This window comes from Rhinolophus sinicus, linkage group LG02 (assembly GCF_036562045.2).
Source record: "Rhinolophus sinicus isolate RSC01 linkage group LG02, ASM3656204v1, whole genome shotgun sequence".
In the NCBI taxonomy this organism is placed as follows: domain Eukaryota; kingdom Metazoa; phylum Chordata; class Mammalia; order Chiroptera; family Rhinolophidae; genus Rhinolophus; species Rhinolophus sinicus.
This window is the reverse complement of record NC_133752.1, coordinates 59,710,383-59,733,497: the sequence shown is the minus strand read 5'-3', so window position 1 is coordinate 59,733,497 and position 23,115 is coordinate 59,710,383. Positions and strand designations below refer to the sequence as shown.

The 23,115-nt window shown below is 35.0% G+C and overlaps 1 protein-coding gene across 1 annotated transcript; it reads right to left on the bottom strand.

The window, feature by feature from the left end:
• On the bottom strand, window positions 1-22,152 carry LOC109436819 (UDP-glucuronosyltransferase 2A3). Its single transcript, XM_019715652.2, has 6 exons — window positions 21,387-22,152; window positions 18,989-19,137; window positions 3,322-3,453; window positions 1,834-1,921; window positions 1,183-1,402; window positions 1-757 (listed from the first exon to the last, which is right to left on the bottom strand). Exons 1-6 carry the CDS (start codon window positions 22,108-22,110, stop codon window positions 478-480), a joined length of 1,593 nt encoding a protein of 530 aa, XP_019571211.2. The 5' UTR covers window positions 22,111-22,152; the 3' UTR covers window positions 1-477.
• Between the last annotated feature and the right edge of the window lie 963 nt (window positions 22,153-23,115).

Here is a 23,115-nt window from a genome sequence, read left to right as displayed (position 1 = left end):
CAAGTAAAGAGGCATACTTTTATTAAAAAAGGAAATCATATTTTTCAAAGCAAACTAATTTTTGAGGATACTTTCCTGATTCACATGATCTGTTGCAACTTATAAAATGTACTATTCTAAGCTTCCTATATCTATGAAATTCTGCTCATATTTTATTCTCTCCAGCAATCGCCATATCACTTAAGGTTTACAATTAAAATAGTGTTAATATAAATAGAACTTTTAGAATTATTAATGTCACTGTGTCAGAAATTGGGTAAAGCAGAAGAGGGTAAGAACAGCTGGGACTAGAAAAAGGAAGAATGGGACATGCTCACTAGTTAATGGTCTTAATGGAATTCTTGGCTTTCTCTTTTGGCTAAAATAGAGAAATGGAAAAATTTGAAAATAGAAAGGACGGGTGGTGTTTTCATTAAATAATTTGTGGCTGAATTGAACAGAATTGTCCACTCAGGACTTTGCCAAACATGGAGGGATCTATTTCTTCTTTTTCTTCTTTCCTGTTTTACCCAATTTTCTACAAGAAAACAGACAACATTTGGTGACTAAGAAGATAGCAGATGCTGCACAGGCAAGTAGAAATCCAATCACATCCAAAGAGTGGTACTGAAACCAGGTGAGGTCGTGGATGGCTGGCCGCAGGTGTTTGGCTCCTTTGTGGCGCATGACAAACTCCATCCAGAAGACTGCTCGATCTAAGGGCTTTACAGGTTGATCATGGTGAATCCTTGATAACCTCATAGCATTCTTTTTATAACTGGAAGGAAAATACAAAGAAAAAATTAATGAAGTTTTATTTTTGTTAGTTATATGATACAAGTTATAAAAATTAAACAATCTAAGGGCCCTAGAAATTATTGTTATAGCTCTGCTCTTTGTATAGAATTTTAACAGGAGTAGTAGGGAGATTGAAAAAAATATATTCTTAACAGAATGTGGTTAAATGCAGACATAGGAAAACTCAGAATAAACCGGTTGTTAATTCAAGACTAATTTTACTAAGAAGGACGTGTGACATTGTCTGAACTATACTTTTCAGGAGTTTTCCAAGACCCCAAGATGGTGAATGATTCAAGATTGGGAAAGTGTCCAATATTAGGTTCATAAGCATGGTCTCTAACATTTTCTTGTGTGTGGCCCAACACAACCAGTGGTAATCCTTTAGAAACCAATTGTACTTACGAAGGATCGTTAATGACTGTTCTCAAGGCGCTGAGCAAATCTGCACTGGTCATTGTGTTCATGTTCAACTCCACAGCCACTCCTTTGGCCTTCATGTGAATGATGTTATCGTGCTGATCGCCAAATATGGGGACTCCCACCATAGGGACTCCATGATAAATAGCTTCATAGATCCCATTTATTCCACCATGAGTAAGAAAAGCTTTGGTTTTTGGATGCCCTAATTTGGGAATAGAATGTGAAGCAGATGAAAATGTCATTATAGCTCATTAACAGAATGTTAGAGAAGGGGAAGATCTGTGGGATAAGTTACTGAAGAAAATACTGAAGAAGGCAGTATTTTCTACTGAAGCTGAGCATATGGGGCACTGCCACCACAGAAAATTGCTATCCTAGGAAAAGGAGGCACTAATTTTACTATATTGCCTGAAATTCTTATCTGAATCATAGCAAGTATGGATCTATAAATGTAACAGTCAACTATTTAATTATATCTTTTAAAACTTAAGGTAAAATGAGAAACATTTACAATTGTTAAATATTTGTTGATATTAATTATATTACATTAACTGTTAATTAGTCAACTGTTAATTAAGAATTAATCAAGTTCTCAATGAACTTCTACACAGTGTTTCTTTCCCATAGTCTTACCAAGAAGATCATTCTGGGGTATCCAGTCATAGAGCCGAGTATTGGCTCCTAATGTGGCCGGTTTCTTTCCTGTGTATCTCCATAAAACCTATGGAAGACAACATACATATTTCACAAGTAAAACCACAGTGTAATGACATTTTCAGGTTGTAGAATTATTTGTAAATCATGCAACCACCTTACTGTAGTATAAAGATATAATTTGTAAACACTGAAAGAAACAATGGGACTGTTTACAACCACCATTTTTAAAGAACTTATCGTAGTTGCCCATTAAGTGTACTATTATTTTGTCTATTACCACTTAAAAGCTTCTGGGAATGAGAGCATAAATGAAGAAGTAGAAAATTCATCAGTACTGGCCTATTCAATCAGAATGTGTAAAATTTTTATGACAACATTACTTCTGTGTAAATTTATGTTCCTTACCATCATAGCTCTATCTTCAAAGTAGTGCTTCTAACAAATCCTATTGCTTTAGATTTTATCTACTTGTTTACTTGGATGTTTGGTTATCCTACCATCCTCCTTTCTATCTTCTTGTTCCTCCCACAAATTCTTTTTCTTTCTTTTAATTAAGAATGAAATATTACATTTGCTTATATTATTTTGTCCAACGATGTATCTTGTTTGTTTTGTTTTTTATAATTAGCATATTTGCCTTTATATAGAATTTTATATAGTTTCACAGAATTTAACCAAATATAAAAATAAAAGGACTCTTGAATATTTAACAAGCACAATATAAAAAGAGTTGAAATATAGAATTGTGGTGATAACATAAAAAATTAATTGAATATCATAAATTAGAACATTTAAATTGACAGAGTATAACACTAAAATTTCTAGGGCCTTTTAATACTAGAAAAAGTGAATTAAGAAGACTGAATGGAGTGTCACCGGTTAGCTCAGTTTGTTGAAGCGTTGGGTTAAAAACAAGGTTGTCATTTAGAACCCACATGGGCTGTGAGCTGCACCTTTCCCCCTTCCCCCCACAAAAAAAGAAAGACTGAATGGATCTAACCTTCTACTTCTATGCACAGCTATAATGAATCAAGTCCTAATACAACCAAAGATGTGGAGAAAATTCTTGAGAGTGTTTCATCTTTATCTCTGTCATTTCAGTTCTCCCTTCTCCTGGTCCTTAGAGTGATTACACTTCAGATCTATTTTGGGAGTTGTCAGAACAGGCTTTAAGATTTCAAATACTAAAAAATATGAGCAATGGGCTTAAAGTTTTCATCTCTATTTTATTAAAATAAATTATTCCAAAGACATGGGTTTCCATAGTAACAGCAAAACTCAGAAGTCAAGGCTCAAATGTGCCAAAACTCACTATTGTGATGGTCTACAAATTTTTACTTGATATTAGTACCTGATATATTAACTGTAAAATGAGATTCAACTTTCACCGGGAAAGACACCATTAACCCCACTCTCTCTCCAATTGGTAAATAGCTGCCCAGAAGGAACAAAGTTTGTACTAACCTTCTGTGGAATCTGGGCTAGGGCTGAGGCAATAATATTGGCCTTCTCTTCTGGGAGATTTTGGATAACTGAACCCAGAGAAAATACCACAATACCATGTTGGCCTGATTTCTGGACAAATTCTTCTATTTCCTGGAGAGAAAACATTCCTGGTTTATGAAGGTACAGCATCACAGGGAATAAAATAAATTTCACTTATACTTCTAACATGAAGATTCAAGGGGATTGTCAGAGGCATGTTTAGACTATTTTTATCTTTTGATACCTAGAGCCACTTAGTCTCTTTAGGAAGAAGTATGTGTCGAAAACCTATGCCTTAAATATATAATAATTGATTTGTGAATAGCCATGGAACCAAATCATTACACAAAAAGATTAGATGATAAGAACATAATATTTTTCATGATTGATGGGCACTGTTACTCACCCGGTTTAATTTTATGAAAGTGATTAGTGATGTCAGACACAGGGCAGTGTGAGGGGTCCACCTTGATCTCTCCCCTTGAAGTTACAACAAATTGAACAGCTATAATTCAACAGAGGATTTCCTGTGCACTCAGACACACATCTGAGAGATCTGGACATTTAAAAATGGGCAAATTAGGGTGATCATGGGAGGAGGGAAGGGCAAAGATCAGAGACAGGTGTGCAGACACAGCCCAGAGCTCACTGCTGCAGACACAGCTCCGAGCTCACTGTGGGTCACAGGAGAGAGGAGGATTCAGTCTGCTGGTGCCTTCTCTGTGGTCCTGAGCATTTCTCCTGGAGTGGTCAGCATATAATACCGCTGAACCCAGCAATTGGGGCAGATACCTTAGGGAAGAGGCCAGATACAGAAGTGTGACAGCTGTGATGTAGTGGCCCTCATTGCCAGTCACAAAAAAAGCCATTGAGCCTGGCTGCCTCTCTCTACTCTCCCAGAGCTTGCCTTCCTGTACCCGCCCAGAGCTAGCAGCGGCCCCGGAACAACATGTATCAGTGAGTATAGGGATAAAGAGCAGAATATGTATAATCCTGCGAACTGGAGAGATAGCTCCTGAGTGGCAGACACACTGCAGCTAATCCCAATGACAAGGGTGGAGATATAGAAGTGAAGCAGCTGTTGTCTGGGAGTCACCATTACTCTGAGGAGAACAAAGCCACAAACACACCAGCAGCCTCTCCCAGCCCACCATGATTCCAACTTTCTTAGCTGATCCCAGTGGGGGTACCTAGGACTGCTCAGACAGCACAGCTCAGCTTGTGGCTACAGGGGCGGTACTGGGATTTCAGGGGTTCAGAACACCATTGCCCATTACATTCTCCCATGGCCCTGAAACAGAGGTGACTTGGTCATGGAGGAGACGTGAACCTCCCCAGCGAATCTTACAACACTGGAGCCAGTACAGGTCAAGGTAAAATAGAACACTCCAGCACCACCTACTGGAAAACAAAAGAAAAAACTTTTGTATCAATCTGCAGCACAGCTCATTTCTGTAAATGCGTAGGAAAAATAAACCATCAAACACCATGAAAAACCAAGGTAACAAGGCAACTCAGAAAAAAAAGAAAAGTCTGTAGAAAGTAAACTTAAAGAAATGAAAATGTATGACTTAAATTACAGAGAATTCAAGATTGGAGTTCTGAAAAAATTTAACAAGATGCAGAAAAACTCAGATAGGCATTTTAATGAACTGAGAAAATCAGTGAAGAAAATACCAAAAAGATTGAAATTTTAAAAAAGAACTGAGTAGAAATTCTGGAGCTGAAGAACTCAATAAAAAATGATGGAGAATGAAATATCAAGCTTAGGATATAGAGCTGACCAGATGGAGGAAAGACTTAGTGATATTGAAGATAGAAATCTGGAAATGATGCAGATGGAAGAAAAGAGAGACTTGAATATTAAAGAAAGAATGAAAGAACTCTACAAGAACTATCTGACTCTATCAGAAAGAGCAATATAGAAGATATGGGTTACCAGAAGGAGAAGAGAGAGAGAATGGCACAGAGAGCCCATTCAAACACATAGTCAATGAGAACATCCCTAACCTATGGAAAGAACTGGGTCCTAAAATCCAAGAAGCAAACAGAACATCTAAGTACCTCAATCCTGAAAAGCCTTCTCCAAACCACATTATGTTGAAACTGTCAAAATTTAATGAAAAAGAATTCTCAAGGCAGCCAGGGTAAAGAACATGGTAACCTACAGATGAAAGTGCATTAGATTATCATCAGGTTTTTCAGTGAAACTCTACAAGCTAGGAGAAAATGGAATAAAATATTCAAACTATTGATAAAGAGAAAATACTAGCCAAGAGTAATATACCAAGCAAATTTATCCTTAGATATGAAGGGATAATAAAGATCTTTCCAGAAATACAGAAGTTGAGGGAATTTTCCACCCCAAGGCCTGCATTACAAGAAGGGGCTTATTCTACCTGAAACAAAGACAGAAGGATACACAATTATGAGTAAGATGCGTAACAGACTGACAAAAGCGGGAAATGTCAATGCTTATTCAGAATAGGGCACTATCCACTTAAATATAACATAAAGAATAAAGCACATAAAAACATAAAGAAAGAAGAACATACTTTGCCAAGGCAACTCAGAAATGAACTCACAGCATAAGTAGATACTTTGTGACAACAGAAACATAAAAGACTAGGGGTAAAGGTTTGACTTTAAAAGACCAATGGAGATCAAATGTATTCTGAAGAAAATAAACTGCTGTGTGTATGAAACTTTATTTACATAAACTTAAAGGCAACCACTCAACAACAACAAAAACAAAATCCAGAACTGCAACACATAATATATATATATATATATATATATATATATATATATATATATATATAATCATAGAATATGACCAAACTAAAATAACAGTCAGAAACACAAAGGCAGGAGAAACAATGGAGATCTCAAGCTACCAGAAAAGAAAAGATGAAATGGTCATAGGAATTCCTCATCTATCAATAATCACCCTAAATGTAAATGGACTGAATTCACCAATATAAAGGCTCATAGTCACAGATTGGATTAAAAAAAAAAAAAAGCAAAAAAACCCAAAAAACCCAACCATATATTTCCTTCAAGAGACACATCTCAGCTGAAACGACAAATATAGACTCAAAGTGAAAGGGTGGAAAATGAAACAAATGGCACCCAGAGAAGAGCAGGTGTAGCTATACTTATATCTGATGATATGGACTTGAAAATAAAGAAGATAAGAGACAAAGATGGACATTTCATAGTGATAGAGGGGACAATATATCAAGAAGACATAACACTTATCAATATATATGCTCCCAATCAGAGAGCACCAAAATATATAAAGCAACTACTAATAGACCAAAGGGGAGAAACTGACAGAAAACAATAATAGTAGGGGAATTAAACACCCCATTGACAGCTATAGATAGATCATCCAAGCAGAAAATCAATAAGGAAATATCAGCTTTAAATGACACATTAGATGAAATGGACATAATTGACATTTACAAAGCATTTCATCCCAGAACACCAGATCATACATTCTTTTCTAGTGCACATGGAACATTCTCAAGGATAGACCATATGTTCGGACGCGAGACTAGCCTCAATAAATTTAAGAAGATTGCAATCATACAAAGCATATTCTCCAATCACAGTGCTTTGAACTTGGAGATGAACTGCAAAAAGAAAGCAAGAAAAACCACAAATGCATGGAGATTAAACAATATGGTCCTAAAGAACTACTGGGTCAAGAAAGAAATAAAATGAGAGATCAAAAGATGCATAGAAACAAATGAGAATGAAAATACAATATATCAAAATTATTAGGATGCTGCAAAAACAGTAGTAAAAGGGAAATTTATATCATCACAGGCCTATCTCAAGAAACAAGAAGAACCCCAATAATCAACATTTCATCTTGAACTACAAAAAGAGCAAGAAGTAAAACTCGTAGTCAGCAGAAGGAAGAAAATAAAAATTAGAGCAGAATTAAATGAAATAGAGACAATAGAAAAAAGACAATAGAAAAAATTGCTGCAACAAAGAGCTTGGTTCTTTGAAAAGATTAATAAAATTGACAACCTCTGGCTAAACTCACTAAGGTAAAAAGAGAAAAGACAAACAAAATCTGAAATGAAAGAGGAAAAGTTATGACAGATACCATAGACACACAAAGGATCATGCAAGAATACTATGAAAGTATGCCACTGAATTTAATAACCTAGAAGAAATGGACAAGTTCTTAGAAATATATAACCTTCCTAGACTGAATCATGAAGAACTGCAAAATCTAAATAGACTGATCAATAGTAAGGAAATTGAAACAATCATACAAAACCTCCTCAAAAGCAAAACTCCATGACCAGATGGCTTCACTAGTGAATTCTACCAAAAATTCAAATGGTTTAATACTTGTTCTCCTCAAAGTCTTCTGACAAATGGAAGAAGCAATATTTCCTAACACATTTTATGAAGCCAACATTACTCTGATACCAAGTAACAATAACACCAAAAAAGAAAACTATAGACCAATATCTCTGAGGAATATAGATGCAAAATAAACTAAATATTAGCAAATCAAATAGAAAAATACATTGAAAAGATTATTCATCACGATCAAGTGGGGTTCATTCCAGAGGTGCAAGAATGATTCATTTTATGCAAATTAATCATTGTAATACACCACATAAAATACAGGATATATGCAGGAAAAGCATTTGAGAAGCTACAACAACTATTTATAAATAAAACACTTAATAAAATGGGCATAGAAACAAAGTGCCTCAACATAATAAAGGCCATATATGACTCGCCATTGGCCAATGTCGTACTTAATGGTGAAAAACTGAATCCTCTTCCTGTATGATTAGGAACAAGACATGGATGCCCCCGCTCACTCCTGTTATTCAACATAGTACTGGAAGTTCTAGCCAGAGCACTCAGGCAAGAGAGAGAAATAAACGGCATCTAAATTGGAAATGAAGAAGTCAAATTGTCCCTTTTGTAGATGATATGATTATTTACAGAGATAACCCTAAAAACTCTACCAAAAAACTATTAGAAATAATAAACAGATACAATAAAGTTGCAGGACAGAAAATCAACTTACAAGCTTCCATTGCGTTCCTATATAGTGACAATGAAATTTCAGACAAATAAATTAAAAAACACTTCCTTTTGCATTGGAAATGAAAAAAAGAAAATACCTGGGAAAAAGCTTTTTAAAAGGTGTGAAGGACATATACACTGAAAACTACAAGAAATTATTAGAAGAAGTTGAAGAACACCCAAAGAAATGGAAAGATACTCCATGTTCAAGGATTGGAAGAATCAACATTTTTTAAATGGCCATATCACCCAAAGCAATATACAGACTTAATGCAATCCTCATCAAAATCCCAATGGCATTTTTTTCAAGAAGTAGAACAAAAAATAATCAGATTTGTATGGAATCACAAAAGATCTCAAATAGCCAAAGCTAAGAAAATCATAAGAAAAACGGACAAGGCTGGAGGTCTCACACTCCCTGACTTCAATTTATACTACATATCGACAATAATCAAAACATTGTTGTATTGGCAGAGAAAGAGACACACAGGCCAATGGAACAGAATTGAGAACCCAGAAATAAATGCATATCTATATGGACAGATCATTTTTGACAAAGGAGGCAACAACATACATGGATAAAAAAGCCTCTTTAATAAATGGCTCTGGGAAAATTGGAAAGCCAAATGCAAAAGAATGAAACTAGATTGCTGTATGTCACCATATATGAAAATTAACTCAAAGTGCATAATAGACCTAAACATAAGACCTGAAACAATAAATTGCATAGAAGAAAGCATAGGTACTAAACTTATGGACATTGGATTTGTAGAGAATTTTAGGAATTTGATCTCAAAGGCAAGTAATGTAAAAGCAAAAATAAATGAATGGGACTATATCAAACTAAGAAGCTTCTGCACAGCAAAAGAAACCATCAACAGAGCAAAGAGTCAGCCAACTTAATGGGAGAATATATTTGCAAACAACACCTCCGATAGGGGGGCTAATATCCAAAATATATAAAGAACTCATGTAACTCAACAGTAGAAATCAAACAATCCAATTAAAAAATGGTCAAGAGTACCTGAACAGACACCTCTCCCAAGAAGACATACTAACAGTGAACAGATTTATGAAAAAATGCTCAAATTCACTAGCTATTAGGAAAATGCAAATCAAAACCCCAATGAGATTCACTGCACACCTGTTAAAATGGCTATTATCAACAAGTTAAGTAATAACAAATGTTGGAGAGTCTGTGAAGAAAAGGAACCCTCATACACTGTGGGTGGGAATTTAAATTTGTATAGTCACTATGGAAAACAGTATCGAGGTTCCTCAAAAATTAAGAACAAAATTACAATACGACCCAGTAATTCATCTTCTTGGTATCTACCCCAAAATTCTGAAAACATTTATTTGTAAAGCTTTATGTACCACTATGTTCACTGTAGCATTATTTATGGTGGCCAAGACAAGGAAACAACCAAAGTGTCCTTTGATAGATGATTAGATAGAGAAGGTGTAGTGCATATATACAAAGGAATAACCCCGGGCCATTAAGAAAAGATGAAATACTGCCATTTGTGACAACATGGATGGATCTTGAGATTATCATGCTAGGTAAAGTAAGTCATAAAATGTTCAGAACCATATGATTCATTCATATATGGCATATAAAACTAAAAGGAACAAACGAGCAAGACAAAAAAATCATTGACACAGACAACACTCTAGTGGTTACCAGAGGGTAAGGAGGGATGGGAAATGTAGAAGAGGGTAAAGGGGATCAAATATATGGTGATGGGAGAAGAATTGACTTTGTGTAATGAATACACAATGCAATATATAGATGATGTGTTATGGAATTGTACATTTGAAACCTATTTAATTTTACTAACCACTGTCGCTCCAATAAATGTAATAAAAATTGAAAAACTACAACAAAAAGCCCCCAAAATAGTAACAACAACAACAAAAAAACCTGAGTGGTTTGCAAACTCATGAAAATATTCCTCAAATGAAAGTTTTTAAATGGGTCTGAATTAGGTGTCTAACAATTTACAACAAATAAATCATCACTGTGTTGATCTGCCTGTTTTTTACACATAACTTCCATGGTAATTTTCTTGTGTTTAACTTTTCTCTTAAGAAGGTTAAGAAGATATTTGTTAGAATTGTGACACATAGTGATGTATTGTAAAAGGAGATAACATATTTAAACAACTCTGTAATCATAAATTATTTTAGGAGACAATGATTGCCTATCTACCTGGTGTATAAAACTTGAATCTTAGTGGACACAAGCTGCACGTTCTTAATTTGAGCCTTAGCACACAATTGATATGTAGTTACTTCTGTAAATTAAACCCCTGCTTCACCATTTAGAGTTGTGCAAGTTGTCCATGGACTCTGGGGTTGGGTGCAGTCAGATCATATTTTATGAGAATGGCATCATCTAGATTTGTCGTGTATTTCTTGTGAAATCTTTTGTGGCAGCTCTGGAGTCACTATGTTCCCCAATTAAAGGCTGTTAAATGATTAGACAAGCGATGATGTCAAAGTTGAAAGTAACTGCATTTTCAGCTTCATTAATGTTAGAACATATCTAGCATCACACAAATTATTGTGTTATTATTGTTATTCATCTTCCCAAACACATGGAATTTGAATAAACTTTTGAATATATATATATGTATGTATATGTGTGTATGTGCATATATATATACACATGTGTGTGAATGTATGCATATATGTTTTATATATAATATACTATATGTATATACACATACACACACACTAAATTCATTGACTTTTTGACTGGAGGTCCTATAATCACTATTTTTTTCCTTAGGTATAAATTTTTTATTTTATTTTATCTTCATATTTTATTAAATATATTGGGGTAACACTGATTAATAACGTTACATACCTATCAGTTGTGTAAGATTATGAATTCAATATCTGTGTACTTGATTGCATGCCTCTACCTGAAGTCTAGTTTTCTTTCATTACAATGTATTTGACCCCCTTTACTCACTGTTTATTTATGTGTTTATTTATTTATTTACTTATTTATGTTAGTTTCAGTTGCCATGGGGATATGAAAGACAATTTGGGGATTATAATGAATAATGTTGTAAAAGTTTGGTAGGGTGTTAGCTGGATGCTTGTCTTATTAGGGAGACCACTTCATGTATGGTGTAGATGCCTCACCACTGCACTGTACACCCTTTGCTCACTTTAATTCTCTTTCCACTCTCTTTATCCTCTGTTAACCAACATTTGTGTGTGGATGTGTTTGTTTTATTTTCTTAGTTTGTTACTTTTTTTTTTTAATATTCCACCTAAGAGTGAAATCATGTTCTTTGTCCTTTTCTGTCTGACTTACTACTTAGCATAATATTCTCAAGATGTATGTTGTTGGAAATGGCAATATTTCATTTTGTTATGGTTGAAAGTATACATATATACACACACACAACACACACACACACACACACACACACACACACACACACACTGGAGATGCCAAAAAATATATACACATTTTAAGAGATGTTATCGATGTATTACTTTTTGAAGTTGAGGTGAATTATGGTAGGAATGTTCAAAAGATGGCATTAATCAAATGAATGCTAGGGTTACCATGCAACAGCCAGGACAGTCAAAGAAAATGGTGGAAGTGCGATTGTTGTTTGGAAGAGCAAGACCATTTTGAAGTGGTATTTGAAATTCCAGAACGTTGTGGAAGTATAGTGGAGGCACGAGTATGCAACAGAAACTCCAACACGCCTAACAATTGCAGGCATTCGTGATAAGTTTGAGATACATGGTACTGTGTGTGATGTACACAATGGAAGATCTGGAAGGCCTTGTATAGCAACAAGTCCTGCTGCTTCTGCTATGTTGTTGGAACAGTTTACACACTCGCCACAGAAGTCTACCAAACAATGTCTGTAATCAGAAGTGTCTGGATGCTGTTGGTAACCACTTTGAGCACCTGTTGTAATTACAGCAGTCAATTGTGACTTGTATTCATCTTTTGTTATTGGTATATATTTAGTATCACAATTTTAATGCACTTTTTTCCTTTCTTATAATGTCTGTACATTTTATTGGCACCATCTGTATTCAGTCATCTTCTTTCTCCAATCATCTGTCAATGTAGACACATTGTTTGTTTTCATGTCTTGGCTATTGTAGTTAATACTACAATGAGCACAGTGGTACATATATCTTTATGAACAAGAATTTTGGATTTTTTTTGATAAATACACAGAGAAGGAATAGTTGGGACAATGCTAGTTACATTGTTAATTTTTTGAGGAACTTTCACACTGTTTTGCATAGTGGCTACACTAAATTACATTCCCATCAACAGAGTATGTATTCCCTTTACTCCACATTTGTTTGGAGAACAAGCAACAGTTGTTTCTTGACTTTTTGATAATAGCCATTCTAATGCGTGTGAGGTGGTATCTCGTGGTTTTGATTTGCATTTCCCTAATAACCGTTGATGTTGGATATCTTTACATATGTCTGTTGGCAATCAGTATGTCTTCTTTGGGAAAATGTTCAGATCCTCTGCCCATTTTTAAATTGGATTGTTTGGGGTTTTTGTTGTTGTTATATAGTTGTGTGAGTTCTTCATATATTTTGGATATTAACCCCTTATCAAAGATATTGTTTAAGTATCTTCTCTCATTCTTTTGGTTGCCTTTTTGTTTTGTTCGTGGTTTCCTTTGCTGTGCATAAGCTTTTTAGTTTGATGTTGTTTCATTCATTTATTTTTGCTTTTGCTTTTCTTGCCTTTTAGGTCAAATTCACTAAATCTTTGAGACTAAGGTCCATAAATTTCATGCCTATGTTTTCTTCTATATATTTCATTGTTTCGGGTATCACGTTCAACTTTTTAATCCATTTTGAATTAATATTTATGTATTGTGTAAGACACTAGTCTAGTTTCATTGTTTTGGATGAGGCTGTCCAATTTTTTCAACTCCATTTATTGAAGAGACTTCTTTCTTCATTGTATATTCTTTGTTTAATAGCAGTTTCCCAGGTACATGTAGGCTTATTTGTGGGCTCTAAATTCAGTTCCATTGGTCTATGTGTCTATTTTTCTGACAAGACCATGCTATTTTGATTACGGTTACAAGTCAGGGAGTGTGTACTTCCTGCTCTGTTCTTTTTGTCTCAGGATTGCTTTGCCTATTCAGTGTCTTTAGTGGTTTATACAAAATTTAGGATTTTTTGTTCAATTTCGGTGAAAACTGCCACTAGGATTGTGATAGGGATTGCATTGAATGAATCTGTTTTCTTTAGGTAATATGGACATTTTAACAATGCTAATTCTTCCAATCCATGAAGATGAAATATCTTTGCATTTCTTTCTGTTTTCCTCAATTTCTCTCAACAGTGTCGTGCAGTTTTCAGTGTACAGTTTCTTCACCTCCTATGTTAAGTTTATCCCTACGTATTTTATTTATTTTGTTGGGATTGTTATTTTCTTCATTTCCCTTTAAGATATTTTGTTGTTAGTATATACAAATGCAACAGATTTTTGTATATTGATTTTGTGTCCTGCAACTTTACCATACTTGTTTATTGTTTCTAACAGTTTTTTGATGGCATCTTTAGGATGTTGTATTATAGAATTGTGTCATCTCAAAGTACTGGTAGTTTTACTTCTTCACTCCCATTTTGGATGCCTTTTATTTATTTTTCTTGCCTAATTGCTTTAGCTATGACTTCTAGTCCTATGTTGAATAACAATGATGAGAGTAGGCATCCTTCTTCCTGATTCTGATCTTAGAGGAAAAGCTTTTAGTTTTTTGCCATTGAGTATGCTGCTAGCTGAGGATTTTTATATATGGCCTTTATTGCATCGAGGTATTTGATTTCTATATCATTTTGTTGGATGTTTTAATCATAAATGGATGTTAATATATTGTCACATGCTTTTTCTGCATCTATTGAGTGAACTGTATGATTTTTATATTATATTTCATTTTGTTGATATGGTAGATTATATGATTGATTTTTGTATGGTCAGTTATCTTTGCATCCCTTAAATGAATCCTACTTGGTCATAATGTATTTTAAGGTGTTGTTGTATTGTATTTGCTAGTATTTTGATTAGGACTTTTGTATTTATGTTCAGTAAAGAGATTGGCCTATAATTTTCTTTGTTTTCCCCTGTGATTTCTTGACCTGGTGTTGGTGTCAAGGTAATGTTGGCCTCAAAATGAGTTAGGAAGTATTCCCTCCCCTTCCGTTTTTTCATTAGAGGTTCAGAAGAATTGGTATTAAATCTTTCAGATATTTGATAGAATTCACCAGTGAAGCCATTTGGTCCTGGACTTTTGTTTTTTAGGTGGATTTGATTGCTGTTTCAATTTCCCTACTAGTGAGGAGTCTATTTAGTTGTTTCAGTTTATCATGATTCCGTCTAACAAGGTATATGCTTAAAAAAACTAGTCCATTTTCTAGGTTATCTAATTTTGTGGCATATAGCTTGTTATAGTATTGTTGTATAACCGTTTATATTTCTGTGGTGTCCTAGTGACTTTCTTTCATTTTTGAATGCAGTTATTTCAATCTTGTCTGTTTATTTTTTCTCTTAGTGAGTGTAGCTCAAAGATTGTCAGTTTTGTTTATCTTTTCAAAGAACAAGCTCTTCTTTCTTTAATTTTTTTTTCTGGTATTTTTTTGTTCTCTATTTCATTAATTTCCACTCTGATTTTTATTATTTTCATCCTCCTACTGACTTTGGATTTCATTTGTTCTTCTTTTTATCATTGTTTAAGATGTAATGTTAGATTTTTTATTTGATCCTTTTCTTGTTTCTTGAGGTAGACCTGTATTAGTACAAGCTTTTCTCTTGGTACTGCTGCTACATCCCCAAAATTTTGGTATATCATATTTCATTTCTGTTGATTTCTATGTATCTTTTGATCCTTTTTTAAATTTCTTCTTTGACCCAGTAATTGTTAAATAGCATGTTGTTTAATCTTTACATACGTTTCGGTTTTCCAGTTTTCTTCTTGGAGTTGATTTCCAGTTTCATGCCATTGTGGTAAAAAAAAATAAAATAAAAAAAATGCTTGGTATCATTTCAGTCCTCTTCAGTTCATTGAGACTAGTTTCTTGTTTCAACATATTCTCTATGGTTGAGAATGTTCCAGGTGTACTTGAAAAGAATGTGTATCTGTCGTTTTAGGATGGAAGTAGTATTTATATTAATTAAGTCCATTTGATTTAATGTTTCATTTAAGACTAAAATTTTCTTATGGATTTTCTGTCTGAATGATTTATCCATTGCTGTAACTGACATATTGAAGTCTTCTACTGTAATTGTATTTTTGTTGGTTTCTCCCTCTAAGTCTTGTAATAATTGCTTTGTATATTTAGATACTTCCAGGTTTGGTACACACGTATGGATAAGTGTTATATCTTCTTGATGAATAGGTCCTTTATCATTATAAAGTGTCCACCTTTGTCTCTTTTGTTTTCTGGTCTTGAAATCTATTTTGTGTGATATAAGTATAGCCATCCCTTGCGGGAGTCAAACTGGCAACCTTGTGGTTGAGAGGATGCATTCCAACCAACTGAGCCATCCGGGAGCTCAGCCGCAGCTCAGCTCAAGGTGCCATGTTCAATCTTAGTTGCAGGGGATGGAGCCCACCATCCCTTGCTGGACTGGAGGAGTTGAACCGGCAACCTTGTGGTGGAGAGCCCACTGGCCCATGTGGGAATCGAACCGGTAACCTTCAGAGTTAGGAGCATGGAGCTCTAACCACCTGAGCCACCGGGCCGGCCCCCTCATTGAATTTTTTAATAAGTTCCTTTTGAATTCTGTGTCACTGAAGTCATAGTCCTCTATGTGTTTTTGTTTGATTTTTTGGAGATTTCAGTTTCTTTTTGTGCTACCTTATTACCTTGCTTTTTTGGGGTACTTGGTGGATTTTTTCCCTACCTGCACGTTCGAAAAAGTGAACTTTTTCTTGTTTAGAACTGTTTTGTTCTTAACAACTCATCAGGTTGAGGGGTAGAAATGTTTTTTGGTTTCTAATAAATGTTGCTATAGTGCAAGTTTTTTTTTTTTTAACTCACACTTAGCTTTTCCAGGATCTCAGTGGGATGGTGTTGCCTCTACGGTGGAAGATGCCCTGCATTTCCTCGGGAGGTGAGCATCCCATTTGTGTGTGGGTCACCTCAGTCTTGGAGCATCACTCCTGTGCTCCAAGTGGAATATTGCTGGCATTGAGGCTTGATGCCTGTGAGCACCAGGTGTTTGCCCCTTGTAACCAGTGGCCAAGACGTGTTTCTGCTGCCGCAACTTTTTCCCACCTCTACCCGCTTCTGCACCAATAGTGTAAGCATGGAGAGGCAGGTTCATAATTTTTCTGCTTTATGTTAGTAACGGCCGTCAGAAGACCAGGTTTTGCCTTTTGCCCATAATGGCTGTGAATAGCTATTTTGTATACCAGCAAAATTGCTGAAGTTAGGCATATATATTACCCACCATCAACAGGTTTGCATTAATGGGAGCTGCCTTTTCGGGCGGGTATGTTGCTTTTGCCTCTAGGGCCCTCTGTGTTGCAGTGTGAGAGCTATAACCCGACTGGTCCACCAGTATATGTTGCGGCTTGCTCTGAACTGTATCTGCAGCCACCATTTCTGTTCTTCCCCCTATTCCACCTACCCTGCTTGTTCCAGTGCTGCCACCTTCAGATGTACTGATGTATACAACTATGAGATGTGTGTGTGTGTGTGTGTTTACCAGAGGATTGTTTGCTAAATTATAGTTGTCCAATTCGTTGTATAAGGGAAGCTATAAAGGGCCTTTTATACTCTGCCATGATGCTGATGGCAGTCTCGCTCATTGCTTTTTGATCTGTGTATCCAGTGACTGGAATAAGTTTTACATAATAACCATAGCCGAGATTAGTATTGTTACTGCGCAAACTTCTTATCAGTAGGAAAGTTGAATTTAGAAAGATAAATTTTGCCCCTTTTCATCATTTTATTTGAGATGATTTTGTGAAATTATGTGGCTCATTACTGTGTGTGTGTGTGTGTGTGTGTGTGTGTGTGTGTAAAAGTGGGAATGTCAGGATAAACCATAGTTTGGCATGGGAGTTAATCTAGAGAGCCACAGAAATTGTTACCTCTTTTTAAAATGTCTCTAGTTAGACATTGGTTCATTATACCAAGACTTAATAGAGCTTGGGTTGTAGCTATTGCTTAATTGCTAAGACAATGCATCTTAATAATCCTGAATTGAAATGTCATTCAACAGTATGCATCTTACCATACAAGAAATCAGAATTTAGCCCCAGAACTCCATTTACCCTGCAAACTTCCTAAAGGGATTTTGTTAATTTTGCCACAATACAAGCAAATGAGAGTTTTCTCCTCAGTCCCTATTGATAGTTAAATGTAGTATCCTTATAATGATTATCTATTACCCTCTTTTGTTTCACAATACTGTTTCCTTCCAATATCCGGGGCACTCAGCCTTTTTTGTTGACGATACAGGGATATGGTATACATTTATTTTTTCCTTCCAAAATAAACCATCAATTTGGTGAAGAATCAGTCAAAGTTTGCATCTCTCATTTTCACGAACTCTTTGCTGATGACCCCCAGTCTTTCCTTTGCTGTGTGCTGAGATTGAAACCTTGTATTACCCAAATGGTTTCTAGAAAATTCTACCTGAAAATCCTACTGGATTCTTTAAGTGAATAGTCAGCAAATAGAATGCATTTCATTAATCTAAAACAAAGTTTAGTTCCACATGTTTCCTATTTCAGTAGAAGCCATCACACCAAATTTCCTGCAAAGGGAAAATACAGGAGTCTTTCTTATTTTTTTCTCTTCCCTTAACTTTTCCTCCTCTCACCTGCTAAATAGTGTGGAGCTTACCCCAAAGTGTCTCACGTTTATCTCTCTACCATCATGATAGACGCCCTGGTTCATAACTCCATCATGCTTGTGAGGAAGACTATAGTAGTCTTTTTAGAAATTTTCATGGCTCTAGTTTTCTGTCACTCCTATCAATGGTATTTTAAGACGCACTTTAATCGTGCCATTTTCAGCCTAATTTCTCAATAGGATGCCGAAAAGACACAGGTCTATAACTCACAAGAGCCCCTCTGACATGGAAAATGGAAATGGAGTGGCCTATCAGAGATGTTCACATCAAGTCTCTGTTATTAAGACCGTAATCGTTAAAAAAAATTCAAGTATCATATCATAAGATACATAAAGTCCTTCAATGTACCATGTTTCCCCGAAAATGAGACCTAGCCAGACAATCAGCTCTAATGCGTGTTTTGGAGCAAAAAAGTAATATAAAACCTGGTTTTATTTTACTATAATATAAGACTGGGTCTTACATTATAATATAATATAATATAATATAATATAATATAATATAATATAATAATATAATATAATATAACACCTAGTCTTATTTTACTGTAATATAAGACTGGGTCTTTATAATAATAATATAATATAATATAATATAATTTCCAATCTTATATTAATTTTTGCTCCAAGACACGCATTAGAGCTGATTGTCCAGCTAGGTCTTATTTTCAGGGAAACACGCTAATATTCCTACCTTAGGTAAAGGTTTTGCAGGTTTGCAGTGCAGTCCTCCAACAAATTCAAAATTAGGTAGGTGTGGACGAGGAAATTCAAAATCCCAATATGTTCGGATTAGCCAAATTTCAGCTTTCCCCAGAGTCTCACACAATGTAGTGTGTCTTCCTAGAGAAAAGTAAAAAAGTTGGGTAAAACAAAAACAGCCTATAATTTCAATGGGAAAATCTTACCATGAATTTAATAATAAGCTATCAAGGAAAAAATAAAGTTATCTATTCTAGAATAATATGGCTTCTAGATGTAAAATAAAAGGGTGCATTAATAGAATATATGAACTAAAAAGAAAGAGAGAAAATAGTAAAGATGAAGAAAGGAGGAAAAGAAAAAAACAGTTATATGCAAGTTTATTTTTACAATATAAAATAAAGCAACCTTTTAATCACACCTCCAAACTACAAATGAATTTATTACTAATTTTTTTTCTCCAATGAAATGGCAAATGATAGATTAGCCTTGCAATATCTGCACCTAAACACCTCTCAATGGTTTCTAGTCAGGAACATGTCTGTGACTCCCAGCATGTTATAATGTCAGGATTACTCATATTGTTATAGGATCTGTCAATATTAGTCCACCTTATACTTCTGAGTTATCTCTCGTCACTTCAATTCATGGGCCACTATTTTATTAGTAAGAACTCCCTGAGTAATTCATACTCGTGATGACCCTCTTTTTAGTATATTAGGCACACGAGTACATACTGCAATTATCACACACTTACTTTACTGCTGTCTTAAATGATGTGTTTTGAAAGGGACACATTTAAGGTTAATCTCGGAAATTTTATGCAGAAGAATGATTAATTACAAATAACCAAGTCAGTCTTTTCTATTTACAAAAATATATGTATATTTTGTGACAGAGAAAGGGAAAAAACTGAGATGAGAATCCTTTTCACATTAGGATTCTAATCTAATTTGGTGGTGATATACACCCAGGGGATGAAAGCCTCATTTTAGAGTCATTATTTTTTAATGTTTGAAATTATATCCAAAGTAATACAGTCTAAGAGCTATAATTTAATAGTAAAGAAACTTTTTCCAGGACACTCTGTTTGAAATTGCCGGAGATAAGATTAGAACTTCACCTCTTAGCTTCCAATTGATGTGTTTTTGTGCTCTGGATGCCTACTTTCTTGGAACTCAAATCCTACCTTGATTACAAACCCCTAGATGATATTTTTATTAGTCATTCTCATATTTCTTTTAATAATTTCTCTCCTTAGGTAACTTATTTTATATAACCATAGGTTTCATTTTAGAAAGGCAGTGCTTAAAGCAGTTAGGAAAATTCTGTATTTAAAGCAATGATTCAAATAATGAGTATAGAGGGCATAAAAGGAGGAGAATGGAAGTGAATTTAAGTATAAAAATAGGTTGCGTTTGAAATGTTCCGCATGAGGAATTACATACGTAAAACAGTGAGAGAAAATTGACAAATACTCCTTTTACTTTAGTTGTGTTTTTCATATAAAATTGAGTCATTATGGGAATGGACAATTCTAAAAATGTATATAATTAGTTGGTTATTAAATTTGAACTATCCAGTAGATATTATTATCATCAAATGATTCTCTTATGTTAACTACCCAGTGAGTCAAGTGGGATGGTTTTTAATTTTGAAGACTTTTTAAGGGTTGCATGAATGCATGTCAACTACAAGTCTTGCTTAATAGAAGATGCTCTTTTTTTTTCCTTTCTCCTTTGATAATGCTTCTGTCCTCTTGTTCTCAACTGGAGTCTTTTCAGGTCTTTACTAATAATCCTATTATATCAAAATGTACCGGTGACCTATTATAGTTCTCAGTTACTTCCAAGGGTAGTCTTGAGGCAAGATCCATGTACTTTTTCCTCGACCTACAGAGTCTAGCATGTAGTCTGTACCCAGGAAATGCATACTGAATATTACCTCAATTAATTAATTGATAATTATAGAAAAATCAATACATTGAAGTTCTAATCATGTCTAAATCAATAAATTTTAAGTGGGTTCATTTGAATAGTAGTTTTGTGAAAAATGGGATAGTGAAATAAATAATGTATTTAGTGTCAAATATGAGCTTTTGTGCGTTAGTTCATATTAGTACTTCTTACAGATAGTTTAAATGCAAGCCTGTCTGAGTTGACTGATTTAGATTAGAGCAGAGAGTATAAAATTGCAAAGCAAAATATTTTTATGTAGAAAAGGGAAGAAATTAAAAATAAGTAGAATAAATGTATATCAGTGAGATAAAAAAATAGAGTTTAAATGGAAGACAGATATTATAAAATGTACTCCTTTCATTTCATAGTATTCATTTAAATTCTTAAATTTATTTTGATGACAAGCTTAAAATGTAAAGTAGAGTCTCTTACCTAATGCCTCAGTGTAAAACTGGTCCCAAAAATGAATGTCATAATCCTGGACCCAGAAGTCAAAGAAAATTGAAAGCATTGTATTCTTTACTCTTTCCAGAAAGGTCATTCGGTCTGTTAGACCCACCATTTGAACAGGTACATAGGAAAGTGGGGCTGGAAGTTTCCCACAGTGTTTCTCCTTCATGCCTGCTAAAGAGGCTCTTAATGTGATCACAAAAGGGACTGCAAGCAATTCAGCCACCAGCTCTCCACAGGGCATCACGGGGTCTATAATCATTACATCATACTTGGTTTCCTGGAGCTTCTTCATGAGTGTCTGATTGTAGACTGTACTCTCACACATGGATTTTAAAAACTGAGTTATTTCAATAAAGAATTCCTTCATTTTAATCACTGATTGCCAGAGTGTTACATTTGGTAAGACATTAAGAGCTAGGTTGATAAATTTATCATTTACATTCTCAATTAGTTCTTTGTCATATGGTACATGCAATACCTCAAAGTTCAGTTGGGAAGGCTTCTTGTAGTCAATGAGCTGAGCATGTGCAGGAGTCAACACTGTCACCTCATGTCCTCTCTCTGTGAGTTCCTCCAGAATAGTCTTTAGATTGAGCCAGTGGCTCATGTCACAGGGCCACACCAGAACCTTCCCACAGAATCCACAGTCAGTGCTGCAGAGCTGCAGCAGCAGAATCACCAAAGCCCACTTGTCAGACATCATGTCAGCAGCTCCCTCACATGCTGCTCTGCAGGAGTTTCGTGTGTTTCTGCTGGGCACAGAGGTGAACAGCAATTAAGACACATAGTAAGTTAAACATTAACTTTTAAAGGGAAACATTTATTCATTGTGTGCAAGTTTAATGTTTATCGAAGGACTAAAACAGAAATGAAAATATATCTGGGAAAAATTCTTCCAGCTTTAGAACTTAAAATTCAGATAAATGACCTAGAAATACAATGATTCTCTAGATTGGCAATAAGGGCAATAAACAGTAAGATTTCTCTAAAGTTCACACACACACACACACACACACACACGAACTCCCATTGCACTCTGTGTTCAAACGTGCAAGGAGATTAGGTGAACACATACTGCACATTGTTTTCCCTGTGTGGAGTAGCAAAATAATTTGCTTAAGTAGACATGGCTGCCTATGGGGAAAACTTTGTTAACAGTCATCTGAATACAGGATGTTCAGAATACCAAAGGAAAAGCAATTAATTTTCTGTGGAAATATTGGGACCAGTTTTATTAAGGCAAATAACATATGAGGTAAGATAAAAAGCCTTGGTAGGATCTAGGCGGAACGTAGCAAAAGGGCAGATTTCACAATGAATAGAGGAATGAGAGAAGTTCATGGGACATTTGGAAAACATTCCAGTGGGTATGGATCACGGAGAAAGAGCTGGGCAGTAGTTTATGGAAGAAAATCAGATTGAACTAGGAGACATAGGTAGTCTTGATAGATACACTATAGGTTTTAAAATAGGCAAAATATAGTTAATCAAATTTAGAAGAAAGGCAGTCACAATATCAAATATTTTCTTTAGCAAACAATTCTAGAGGCTAAACATAGATTGCATACAAAGACAATTATGTTGTTGTTGTTTTTTTTAAATTTTATCGGGGAATATTGGGGAACAGTGTGTTTTTCCAGGACCCATCAGCTCCAAGTCATTGTCTTTCAATCTAGCTGTGGAGGGCACAGCTGACTGGCCCAAGTGG